This window comes from Myzus persicae, unplaced genomic scaffold, assembly GCF_001856785.1.
Source record: "Myzus persicae strain clone G006 unplaced genomic scaffold, MPER_G0061.0, whole genome shotgun sequence".
Classification (NCBI taxonomy): Eukaryota; Metazoa; Arthropoda; class Insecta; order Hemiptera; family Aphididae; genus Myzus; species Myzus persicae.
In genome coordinates this window covers 65,289-79,937 of record NW_019100482.1, presented here as the reverse complement: position 1 = coordinate 79,937, position 14,649 = coordinate 65,289, and the positions used below count along the sequence as shown (strand labels likewise).

Here is a 14,649-nt window from a genome sequence, read left to right as displayed (position 1 = left end):
GTTCGCGCGAAAAGAATCGAATGTGTTGGTTGTGTTGCCTACGCATTTTCGCCGCGTTCGAAACGATCGACTGAAAATAAAAAATCAATTTCTAATACCATTATTTCGACATTAGCTGCTGCTGGCAACACAAACCGGATCGAGATCTTCTCCCAGCAGAGATGACACTTTAAAATAGCTTAGCATATCACGTCTGAAACGTGTCACGCTGTACTGCAATCATTGTTATTGTTACAAACTGGGTTTAACTCACGAACTGTTAGAATAATCGATAGTTATGCCGTTTCGTCGCTGTATTTATCGGATTGTTTTTGATTTCTCGATTTGCCATAATAAATACAAATGTCTCAAACATAATAATTGGGCAGAAGTCTTTCGGGAAATTGAACTAAATAAAGACTACACTATGTTCCCCACTTTCTCTCAATATTCACTGAAATCAAAACAAAATACTGATTTTACGTCTTACCATAATAATAATAATACCTTATTTTGATATTCAAGTAACAAATATGGAATTATTTTTCTGAAAACGAATTTACAATATTCATTCGAGACTATAATGTTATTGACGAGTTGGTATAAAACTCTGTTAAGAGATAAAGAAGAAAAATAAGTCCATTGGGGTTATTTCACAATGACACACAATACACTCATATATGTAGTAGAAGTAGAGGATTTGACTAGTCTTCTAGGGGGGAGAGGCACTATCCTTTTGGTCCAAAATCATACTTTTAACTGCTTACCAACTGACTACAATGCGATAGCACGACTCTACCTACACAGGCCGCGACTAAATAATTTATAAACACTCTGCGGGACATCTAGACAGAGTTCTGAAATAAATCATTATTTATAGGTAGTTTATTATGATGCCTAGGGGGGCATGGCTCCAATGTCCCTCCCTAAACACCTGACCTGTGTAGTAGGTTCCAATGTAGGGCATAGATAATAATATAAAATATTATACAGTATATACAGTGTTATCGATGGTAATTATAATATGTCAACTTGTGGAGGACGGCTTGAACGATATTTGATGTGACTTATAGCCCCCCTTCCCCCAATATTTTCGTCCGTGCTTTTTTCTATAATATAACACGCAGAGGTATGTATATAAATATAATACCGGAGTTATCTCTAGGTGGTTCGATAAACCGGTATAATAATATGGTCGCGGGTAAATATAGTGAAAATTATACGCACGGTTATAAATTATTATTTTGTTTTTGATTTTTGGAATGTGCGCGACAAGTTTTCGAAAAATGCCTATAAGTTCTCGAGATTTCGGATTACATGACATCGGTGTGCATAATTTATCGTACAACGTACCTACGCTCCGCGAACAATAATATTCGACAGAAATGTGCACAATATTATGTACGTCAAATATGTTTTTGTGGCAACGGAAACTCAGCTATTGTATATTATTATAGTGGTGCAGCTGCAGCATAATTTAATGAGCAAATATTTTACAAGCCCACGTTGTACACATCATATACCTAGGCCTGTTGGCATACGTTTACGGTTTACCGCCGGCTCGGGCCGATCGAAATATTCACCGTCCCATATTAAACTTATCGGAGTAAGTCATAATATAGGTACGTATATTTGAATATTTAAATATAATTATATATTATTTTTTTTTTTTTCATTCACAATGAATTCACACCGGTATTCTGAATAAATTGTGCGCGGATCGTCGTTAGTTGAAATGCACACGGGAGTTAAAGTGTTTACAATAAAATGCGATTCGCATGTTTGAATAGTACACCTAACCATACTGTAATCGCAACGCAGATTTACTCATTTTTCACGTGCGAAATTAATTCACGTGACGGCTACTGTGTGCATAATAAATAAATTCATGTACACACGACGATAGCTGGTAGGTGGTGTCGAAATAATTTAACGATTTTTTTTTTTTTTACTTCGCTCCTCTGGAGTCTTAACGTTGATTATATTATAATATTTCGGTTTTCGACGTTTTGAAATTAATTTCGACTTTTGAGCATCTGGCTATTAATAAATCGTGTAGCATAAAAGATGACGTCGAGCTCGGACCAACGGCGTTTCGTTTTAATACAATATTAACAAACGCCAAACGTTCTCTTCCACCCACGGGAGCATAATATTAAAATCCACCACAAACGATATAGCCTTTACTCATATTATTATATCCCATGCATGGGTTTGAATCGACAGCGATAGGTCACTGGAACCTCTCAGATGGTTTAATTGAAATGAAACATTGGGTTGTATGCAAGCTGCGATCAGTTTACTAAAAACGTGAACCCTACAAAAATGTAGTCAGTCGAGAGTAAATAAAATATAATAGGTAAAAACTTGTAAATTGCATGAGATAAATTTGACGATTTAACACATAATACATTATGAATAACCATCAAACAGTATAATATTATATCATTAAACATTTTAAGTAAAATATAACAGATAAATAATTATATCCATAGGAAATCTCTTGAAAACCTGCAGTCAATATACCTAGACAGGTACATCGATTGTTTTGTCCAAAGCTACTCTCTCCTCCCCAGCCCCATTCTCGGTCATAGCTGTGATGTGTTCCGTCTGCATAAAAAAATGGGTAGAGATAATTCCAAAATTGGTCAGAGGCAGAAAAGACAATAATAGAAAGACTTATGGTTTCATTTGTAGGTATTGTGCATAAAATGTACATTATAATAGTACGATCGGCTATCGTTGATCTGCGTACAAACGGTAGGTATCTGTGGTAATTATGACTATAATATGAGTTATCTCTGTCTGTTTCCATCTCACGCGAGCTTGGGAATAATATTTTATATTTTAATCAAATTTGTATTAGGCACTTAACCGGTTATTCATTATAATAAATTAATAACCCAATACATTATATTAATATGTACTTCTTTGTGTGCTGCGTTATACTACGGCCAGTAGTATTGGACTATTATTAAAATATTATATTCGACGATGTTTGCGAAGTAAATGTATTAAAAATATTATTTCGATGGCGAATGGGCAACGGTGATGCGTCAAGCGCTGCAGCAGTGTCACAGGTGTGTAGACTCAACTATGTAATGTGTGTGTGTGTGTGTGTGTGTGTGTGTGTGTGTGTGTGTGTGTGTGTGAGCATTACACGTGTATAGATGTATCTAATATTATACGATGATAATAATACAATAATATCATTATAGGTAACTGCTGCAGCACACCGATTTGGCAGAATTTCAATTCGAAAACCAGTTTTGGGATTTGTCCTTTACACTTTGTTACAACGCGAGTGTGTCTCGTCGAATCGGCGCACTGGCTGTTATAGTAATAATAATAATAATAATAATATTATAATATTATTATACACTTGCGTTTTTAATAGACATAATAATAATATACATACTGCTATAATAGTTCTACACTTCTACGCCAAATAGGTAAAGTACGTATTCCGGTACTCGTATTACACGAGAGCAAAATAATGTGCGATTATTATACGGCACGATAAAAGATTCTTGTGCGCGAATACTACAGCAAAACCGTCATATTTACCGATCATATTGTATTGAAATTAACGATAAGTAATAATATATTTTCCTTATTTTTATATTATTGTACCACACGCTCCACCCCGTATAAGTCCTCACTTTACCGGTACCTAGGCCCAGTATTTATATGGTCTTGGAAAAAATCAAATGGCTCCATATTTTGACTTTGTAATAGCGAAAGAATCCTGATCGTCCTCAATAGTCAATATATTCTTGTAATATCTGTATAAACGTATACACAAGACTGGTTAACCAATAATTAGGCGATAAGCAGTAAGCAAAAGTTTATGGTATCAAGTATGGTGTTAAATATGAAATAAGTGATGTAATTAATAATTTGTTTGTATACTTTATTATTTAATAGGAGGAACCCCCCCCCCCAAATGGATGCTCTTTTATACACATAAAAAACACACGTCGTTCAAAATTCAATACATATTCATCGCTCCCCTTCGAATCTAGGTTAGGTCGAGTCTCTTAGAATCTTTTGCAGCACAAAAAAACATATAATATATGATGTATTATAATATAATCTATGGTGATTGGGGTAAATGGGGCAATCGCCGACTAATTTTGAAGCCGAATTGTATTTATATTTTTATGCATTGTTAATTCGCGTGAGACGCGAAGAGTGTTAACAATATATTCTACGGTATCAAATTTAAAATGAACTCGGTACATATTACAATTGTCAATGTAAGTTTTTACAGTTTTACGCATTTCCCGCAGTAATACAACAATTGTGGCATGGTTTTTTGTTTTCTCAAGGGAGCATATTATTGCATTTTCAAGTACATATAGCTGCATCCATAAACAGTTCATTTTTTAGAGCGTTCGAGTTTGATCACCTGCACATATAGGTATTTATAACGTTGTGCACATTATCTATATTGACGGACCTTTGTGCAGTGTGCCAGTGTATTATCAACATAATAGTACATAATATATTGAATACGCGTTCGGTGGAAGTAATTTATTTCATGGCCGTCGTCACTCGACGGGCTCATTTATTTATATATTATATTAAAGTTGTATAATCCATGTGTTACGTTTATATATATTATGTATACATATTTCGTAGCAGGTATATACGCGCGTATGTATAGATAATGTGTATAGTAGGTATATACATATATATGTGCATATGGGTTTATACACTTTTACCTATATATATATAAACATAAACATATTATATATAATATTGTGGTGAACTCATCGATTTCGTAAATATATGCGGAATCGCCGACCCACATTTTCGAGGTGGGGTGGCGGTATGGTAGTCCCTTATCTATACGAGAATTTGTCCGTTTCGTCGGATTCACGCGAGGCATCATTTTATAATAATACGGGAGTGATTTATAATAATTTTCTAAGAGCGATTAAAATAATTTACAGAATCTGAAACATACCAAAAAAAAAAAAATGCCCATGTGATATATATTTATACACACAGAATCAAGTGGGCCACTAAGCAGGGGCGGACGCGTTCGTGAAGTGTGCAACATTGCGATCACGATTCACAATGACGAATGAAACATAATAATAATATACTTTTATCGTACTCGAAAAACCAATCTAAAATTCCATCTATATAGAATTGTATTCTTTGCCATTGTGATGTGTATATGATGGTGAACCGGCGGTTCTCGATTTAGGTGTGTGGGCGATCTAAGACAATATTTAGTATTTACCCACCAATTTTTCATGCGACCTTTTAGAAAATAATGGTCGATGGGATCTACACCCCCTCCCCCCGCCAACTCAATATTTTAAATCGTCTTCCATAACCAAAAGAAACTATTTATCTTCATTTATTATTTTGTTTTTTTACTCACATCATTTATAGGTATATTAATAACATTTTATGTAACTCATTTTTTGGAGATCCAATTATTGGTAACCCAAACTATTGGATATGGTTGAGAACCACTATATGCTACACCGCTTACATTTCGTGGCAATCATGGGTTACGCACATTTCGAGTTGCGCAATCGAAAATATAAAGCTTATAAGTTAGGCATTCTACAATAATTCTTAACTATAATACTCATTTATTATAGATTTTCAGATATTATTCCTGCTCATTTCCTTTGCGCTGCAGTAGCGGGTTGTCGCGCTGACACGGACTGCTTAATATGCATACACAGTGGTCGAAGTGGGGGGGGGGGATACGGAGGGATGACATTCCTCTACTTTTTTGTATTTACATTTTTCATCCCTCCACTTATTTTGTTTAGAATAACGCATTCCTCCTAAGACTTGTGTTTTAAAATGAAATAATTATTATGATTTTTATATTTATACCTATGTATAAGAAAACTTTTTATTTTTCGTATAGGCCTAAATCTGAATTGTAAGGCATCCCTCCACTTATCTTGAGCCATTTCGACCACTGCGCACACCCCATTGTAGCTTATAATACATCATGTGATTGGAAATTGTTAGTTTCGGTTTAAAAAATGCAATCGAAAACCGTCTCTATAGACGGAAATATGCATATTAATATATATTATTATCGTTAAGAATATATTGTGCGGCAAGCGTCTTTTGACAACTGAGTATTAACAACACCTGCAGACGTGTCTGTGAGTTATTGGCGACCCCGACACCGGAGGTACGCGCAGGACGCGAGAAAAAGTGCCGGTGGAAAAATTGAAAAAAATTATATGGACTGTCGCCGCAGTGAAATCGGCAAACATTCCTCGTTCCAGTCTCCGCGCATAATCAATCGGAAGAAACGAAACGAACACACGAATCTTTAGCGGTGACAAAAAGCGACGTCGCGGCGACGTTTATACCTGCAGGCCAACATAACGGATTTTTCACGTGCACGCGCATTACAGTAGTCGTCTCCTATAAATATTATGTAAATTATAATATAGTAATATTATAATGTATGCGTATAATATTGTATTGATACACCTATAATACGGGCGTCGCCGAAATCGTTATCCGATCGAAATGTTAATTTTTAACGTCCTTGTAATAAAATACTTACTAATATATTATTGTACGTCCAAATAATGTCGTTGTATATTAATTATTTGTTTATTACAGACGAATTATTGCGATGCGATCATCGGCGTGGCGTCGTACCGGTTTCGGCGTTAGATGCAGCGAGACACCGCGTACACTAATATTAAATATTAATAGTACGAAATGATATTATGTATATTTTATATATATATATTGTATTGTGTAGGTTGTAGATAGGTACTAGTAAATTACAACTGTGAGGAGGGGTTATGGGTATAGGAAAATAGCTATGATAGAGCAATGACTGATAACTCCCGTGGATAATCGACAAAAAATTATTATTATTATACAATTTTCCGAATCAATGTAGAGAGAAAAATTTGACGTGGAGTTTCCCTACTGAAAAAAATATCGAAAAATCGAATATAATATAGGTAGGTGCTTAACGTCTTCGCGCTCGGATAGAACCAAATAAAATACTCAAAAAATATTATAAAATTCAGAATATTTTTGGGAACAGTATTGAGTACTTTAAAAGTATTCGGAATACTACTCAAATACATAACTATATAATATAGGGTTTAGATACGAATCCACCACAAATGTAATGCAGTTTAGTCATGTACAGGTGGACTGTCCCGTTATGATCATTATTGAATTTGATATTATGTTAGGTAGGTACTCTACAGGTCATTTTTACTAGCATTTTAAGATGAACGAATAAGATATCACTACAGTACTTTAAGAGGAAATCTGCAGACATCATCAGTTGCTATAGGTGGCCCACCTGACTTTTCAAAAAAAATTAAATCAAAGAGTCAGTTTTTAAAATAGAATTATAATAATAAATTTCTAATAAAATATTTACTACACCGAAGGGAGGGGCCAGAATGCACTCTCACTGTACTCAAAAATTGAATGGGAAAAATCAACCATCAAAATCACCCATAAAAACGGGTCCGGAGGTTCACACATCGCACTGCAGGAATATTTGGTCGGTGGTACGTAACTTTTCGTGGATAAAAAAATACACAAGTTCCTACTGTGATAAGTATATAACATTGATATTATTTAAGTAAGTCGCGTGTCGTACCATTTTAAATTATACCGAGGTAAACGCGTTTATGGACGACAATTTATATTAACTTGTAAGTAGCTAACCATCATAAAATACCTACACCACAGTCACGACACTCGCGAGTCATCTGATCGCATGCGATAATGTCGCGATCTTTCGACTTATGACTTTCGTATACTACCTGTACATAATTAAATGTGTCAGAAACAGAAATTAACCAGCGATAATACGATTATAAGAGGCCATACGAAAATCAATTTAATTCGACATGACGCGCGTGTGCTGTTTGACAGATAATCGTAGGATATTGTACATATTATTTGTAACTGATTTAATTCATACACTATGTTGTCTCTGGACCAGGAAAAAAAATTTAATAGCCACGAACGGCGTAGGTGAATACTGGAGCTGTAATACCTGAAAATCGTGTCTGAATTTTTTTCCCAAGTGAACGCAAGCATATTTTTCTTTGCGTGTCATTTGCAGGAATACATTTCTTTTAGATACAACAGCAATGCTGTCTTATACGCTTAAAATATCTGTGCATTTTTTTTCATGGGTGTGAGAAAGTGTTAAATTGGTTTGACAAGTATATCATATTGAGCTCTATCGTCGAGTTTGAGATATTTAAATCGTATCGAAACGTTTTAATATTATTATAATAAAACCCAAATATTGATCATCCGGGACTCGCTGCTTGAATATGTTATTTCTATTTACATTATTTCATATTTGACACTTGTCGTACATTTGTTTGCGAATAAGGTTGTATAATATAAATTTTTATTATATTTTATTTTATTTACATTATTAAAAAATCATTTAATACTTTTACATTATACACGTGCGCTTTAACGATAGTGTCGTCTGCGGACTGGTCTTATATTTAGGTACTCAAAAAACAAAATAACGAGCATAATAAATGAAATAAAAATAACTGTAATCGGTTAAGATTAATATATAATATAACCGATGCGTTTTAATATGAAAATGACAGAACCTAACTACCGTCGAATGGTGTCGGTGTGATAAAATAAAATAAATTAAAATTAGTTCTATTTATCATGGTGCGGGTGTTAAGTCCTGTGCAGCTGTATAATATATAATATACAATATTCATTATTGTATATAATATATTAATATTTACACTCGAAATATTTTTTGACACATAGTCGTGGGATACGTAAAATTTATAATATTAATAATTAACTAAAATGAACACGACGAAACGGTTCTTTAAAATGTAATAAAAGTTTGTAAATTCTCAATATTCACGATACGCTTAATGTTCTTACGAATCATCTATCGATTATAATATAATATTATGTTTATCTTTACTCACACAAAACATCGACACTTTTGTAACTTACAATTCCCTCAACATAATAATACAAGTGCAGGGCGGTGAACGTGAAAAAGTTTTCAGAAATTCAAGATCAAAGATCGTGTCCTTGAAATCGTGAAACGCTCGCAATAGCTTAACGCACAGTGGTTCAAATTATTTAACCGTGATTTCTTCATTCATCATCAACAAAATAAAAATAAAATTAAGTTATGCATATTATATTCAATGGACACCTATACGTATGTTGGTTGGTTTTTTTGGTAAATAGGTAGGTACTCAAGTTTCACGCACGTCCGTTTTCAACGCCAAGTAGGGGTTTCACCATTCAAGGTCAGGTGAAAAAACTAAAAGAAAAAAAAGAAAGAAATATTTTCTGTTAATAGTAGAAATGGGAGAGGACTTAAAAATGAAAATTCGAGACATTCGGTGCTATAGCGTAATATATTAAAATATATATATAATATGTATTTCTTATGTGTTTGATCTCGGCGAACAAAAAAATCATGGTTGAAATTGAACAACTCTCTGCGCTGAGACATCGGAGCGTTTCCAGTTACAGCTGTGTGTGCTGTATATACGAAATGATTAACATAATATTATCCATTCCATCGGTGGAAAAAAAATTATAATTAGTAGGTGGTAGGTAGGTAGGTAGGTAGGTAGGTAGGTATACCAGCTATAGTTATACTGTGCACTGTAGTCGTGTATAGAGCGTGTGTTGTAAAATATTGTACCGTTATATAGACGTTAAAAATAAAAATACCTGCGTTTTGGACGAAAAAAATTAAAACTGTTCGATAACAAATGCGCACCTATACCTATATTATAATAATATAATAATAATATATATATATATATATATAGGTACATAAGTACAATTACAATGCATGTTTGCCGGCGTTTGCCGTTAGTCGGATAAATCGCGAGCTCACGTGATCGTCTCGTACCTACCCATGTATATAAAATTGTTAAGTATGTGTAGGTATGTACAAAATACGCTATATACGTATGCACGGTTTTCAATATTCGCCTCGTAAACCGTCCATGTGTACATGGATATTGTACATTTATAATACGGTATAACAGTGTGTGTATATATATATATATATATACACACACTGTTATATATATATATATATACGCATTATATGCTGTATGTAATTCGTATTGTCTCGTCGTTATAAATCCCTCAATATTGCTCGGGGCCAATTGCATTCCTACCGTCGAAAGACATAATATTCGGTTCGTCATTATCTGCGCGGAGCACTTATAGGAGTACCTATCGCTGTTATTTTTATTTTTCACAATGCACATACATCTATGATAATATAGGTAGGTACTTTAGGTAATACGCGCACCACACATCGGTGTGCAATCAACGCAGAGCGATTTACTATAAGCACTTGCACGTTCCCCGGAAACGTTATCCTTTATTCGGATTCCGCTGCAGAGTCTGTGCACACCGCATTATACGCCACATAATATAATATATTGTACTAATTTTTAAGACCGGTGTGATTTCAAATATTTTATTCGATTTTTTTCCCGACGATAGTTTGAGGAGGAGTGTCCTTGTAGGCTGTGTCGATTTAAACTAGTTTTTTTTTCTTTCAAATTACACGATCCTCCGCATCGACATAAACAATTTGAAGTCTATGATTTTTCACCAACATGTATGCACCGTAATTCGCACTGCACCGACGCACCGTATCTGCGGTATGTACAGTGGATTCCGTCTGATGTGGGCATCTGTTGGTTAAATTAAAGGCACCCGAGCGATATCGGTAAAACGGTCTGATCCCGAGTTCAATGTAGGCATACCCTAACTAACTTAATTTCAGTTTTTAATCGCTTATTGCGGGCAAATGAGTTCGGTCCCAAAGTGTTCACTGTATACACAAAGGACTAGATCGCTAAGTATTTGGATTTATGCATTATGTATTGAACCTATATTTGTGTGTGAATTTTACAAATTATAAAATTTAAGGGTAATAAGTAGCTAAACGCTGAGTGAATATTACATTATTACTGATTATCTTTTATTTATTTATTTATTTATTTATTTGTTTTTTTTTTTTTTTTGTAACCGACGCAAACTTATCATTTTTTAATTAATTATGTTTGTGGAGAATATAGATTTTAGGCTTAACCTCATCCTCAATCCTGAAGTGTACAATAACTCGGAAACTATTAACTCGTCAGTGAAAAAGTTTGTATACCACTTCAGGATCAGGATACACTCCGTTGTCCCCTTACTAATAATTGGTCTGCGACAGAGTACAAGCGAGCTTGGTTCATCACTCTGTATATTACCCTACATAATATCACACGCACTCTCGTCATCGTAATTATTATATCTCTTACGTTGTTATTATTATTATTATTATTATTATTATTAGAAGTAGTAGTAGTAGTAGCAGACAGCAGTATTAGCGCATTAACAATGCTCTACGTGTAATAATAATATTATGATATACACTCTTGGCGCGACCAAACAATGACAAATATAATATTACCTATATATATTATTATTATTATGTGCGCCCGCGCTAGTGACCACGTTGCAATATAATTTATATAGCCGTAATAATATTTATGAATTCGTGATTTGGCCTGCAGCAGAAATATCGTTATCGTGTACCTACGATATAATAATATATACGTGTAATTATACCTCGACGTTAAACCCCGATAATCAATAATCGTTTGTACATTAACATTTAACAATATTATACCGTCGATAGTGGTGATTTAATAAAGGTGCATCGTAAATATTATATTATAATATAATCGCAGTGGCGCTGCGTGATCAGTGGTGTAAGCACTTAGTGAAAAATAAACTTCCTACCTCCCTTCATTCATTATGCACCACAATCCATAAAACATTCATTGGCCACATGGATAAGCTGTTAATTCGAAAAACTACAATACCCCGACCTACAAGCTCGTGTAACTCTGTACTTATACTGATAAATTGTTATCGAGAAAATAAATTTGTTTTTTTTTACGGTAATTTTTATACATTTTTATAGGTATAACGAATAATGATTACTCGTATTTAAGTACAATTTAGCAAACTCGTATTAAATAAATATTGGCTATAATGTACCTATAGTTATAATATGGCAGCTTTATACTGTATATCGTGTACGTTTGGTTTTATTCTTTTAAACATTTTAATGTTTTTTAAGTGTGATAATCCATTATTTGAACGGTCCTAACTTATAAAACCACAAATAATAGATTATATGAGTTTATTTAATTTATATTTATTGGAAATAAAATAAAATGTTTTCTTTTGAAAAGTTTACTATTCACGTACCATGTATATACATCACAACAAAAATCAAATATATATTATATTATATATTTTTGGCTTACCTTCATATAAAAACATTATTTTACCTAATCATTACTTACTTGATTTTACTTGCTGATATAATTTACGTCCGAAGTATTATATTTTTGTCCATCGTTAATATAGTTTACGCTCCATTAATTCGAGAGTATCCGGTTCTGTGTTTCATCTGCGCTTTTAAATTATTATGAATTTTTATTAATTAATCTGTACCTAATATAATATTAATGAGTTCATAAGTGGAATAATTATAGTTATTTACATTTTAAGACTTTTTATTTTATATAGACTTTTAAAATACATTTAAAAAATGTTTTTCGATTGATTTTTATATAGGTAATAGGTACCAGAAAAAGTGATAAGAAAAGTTAATATACAGTTAAAATATAATATATTATTAAATAATTTCAAGATATTTTGTGTACGATTTTAGTAGTAATGTATTTTTGAAATTGTAAAATGTAAGTAATGTATTTCTTCAGAAACGCCAATAACCCTGGTAGTTGAGGAGTATTTTTAAATAAAAATATATGTTATAATAATCTTTTTTTACGAAATTGCTTTATTTTTATGATAATTTATTTTTTATACACATATTTTTTTTAAACATAATGTTATTATGATTTTTAGTGCACTTGATGTCTGAACGTATATATCATATGGCAATCAAACAAATATTTTTCGAACACATGACGCCAGCTACACAAAAAGAAAGAGGTTCTGTATGGTCGAAGATCAGCTTCTAATTATTGTAAACATGGTTAATGGTGATAATAATAACTAAATGCCATTTAGGTATTGAAATAAAAACAAACAAGGAATATTGTTTTATAATTTAATATAACCTAAATAGTAGGGACTTATATTATTTAAGGTATAATGTGGACAAATGGTATATACCAATATAGGTAATCTACTTATCTACCTAAAACATACACGTTTTTAAAGTCTTATATTTGTAGTATTATAAATTAAAAACGAACCACTGTATTTTATCAATATAGGCCGACTATGTAAAAAAACCAAAAACTATTTTATTAATGTGTTAAAATCCGTCCATACGAGATAATTAAATAATTTCACCTTTTTATAGTAATTGAATTTAAATGGAACAACATTTTTAAAAAGGTAATATTCAAAAAATATGTTACAAACAATTTTAATTTCATCAGCGTAATTTGTTTTTTATGTATTCAGCAGTAATTTAGTAAAATATCTTTTAGCTCTAAATCATTATACATTTTTTTGTCAAATACAAACTATTTGTACTTAAAAAATAGTTTTGAAAAGCATCCACCTTTTCATCGATCTGTTGTTGACTGTTGTATTACTATCATATTCGTACACAATTTTAATACAATTAAACTTTTGAAAAATATAAGAGTGCTGAGTGACATGGTAAATAGAACATTGCAGGAACGCGTAGTAGTATAGTATAGGTACCAAAATGTCAATATAGAATTACTGTTTTAGTAAATAGAACTGTGAAATTCAGTAACCAAGTAATAATACAAAAAGTATAAAGTATGAACATTTTTTTTTGATGGACATTAATTCTAAATTTGTCGAAGCAGTTAAATTTGTACAGAATTCGACGAAAAAACTTCAAGGAAGGAATGTCCTAATCGTTAAACTATTCATTTTAATAATCAAATATGAAACAACGATACTTGTGTCGAAACAATATTACCTTGAAAACAGTAATTTAATAAGTATAAAATATTGCACAATCACTATACAAAAATAATTACATTACAAAATAACGTTTGAAGATGTCTTTCAATTGGTATTATGTATTATTAAATTGCGTTGACAACCAGACTTAAATTCTTGACTAACCGTGCATTTGAAATTAATATTTTCTGAAGCAATGCCCATTGATTCGTGTATAGGTACTGTTTTTTTTTTTTTATACGACTTCGTTGTTCATTTGATCGTTAAGTCAGATTTAGTATAATAATATGAGTTGGATGTAAAATCTATAAAGGTTGATTTCACCTATAACATCAAAACCAACAATGTATTCTTACCTATACTGTAAATTATAACGGTATTGTAATATTGCAGGCGTTCCATTAATATATAGTACACCTATAAGTACCCTACGTGATTGAAGTTCGTTCCCTGTATTTTTTTTTTGCATCTTACATGACAGCAATAATGAACTATAATAATCATTAATTGTACATGACATTTTATATGTTTAAGATATTTGAGTTAAACGTTTATTCTTTAATCAATATTATATGGGGAATGTCACAAAAGTTGTGCCGTTTTAAAAATAATATTTTACAGAATGATTTTCAATTAAAAAAAAAAAAATTAATTTATTAATAGGACATTTTATCA

General features: G+C 32.3%; 1 protein-coding gene across 1 annotated transcript; it reads left to right on the top strand.

Moving 5' to 3' along the window:
- The first annotated feature begins 1,270 nt into the window (after window positions 1-1,270).
- On the top strand, window positions 1,271-13,103 carry LOC111027326. The gene is made up of 2 exons (XM_022305683.1): window positions 1,271-1,601; window positions 12,931-13,103. Exons 1-2 carry the CDS (start codon window positions 1,379-1,381, stop codon window positions 13,044-13,046), a joined length of 339 nt encoding a protein of 112 aa, XP_022161375.1. The 5' UTR covers window positions 1,271-1,378; the 3' UTR covers window positions 13,047-13,103.
- Window positions 13,104-14,649: the final 1,546 nt, after the last annotated feature.

Bases quoted from the DNA above. Each gene is read 5' to 3' on its own strand.
- LOC111027326 (XM_022305683.1), top strand. From the start codon at position 1,379: ATGTACGTCAAATATGTTTTTGTGGCAACGGAAACTCAGCTATTGTAT. The intron at 1,602-12,930 runs GTACGTATATTT...TATGATTTTTAG, and splicing joins CGGAGTAAGTCATAATATAG to TGCACTTGATGTCTGAACGT.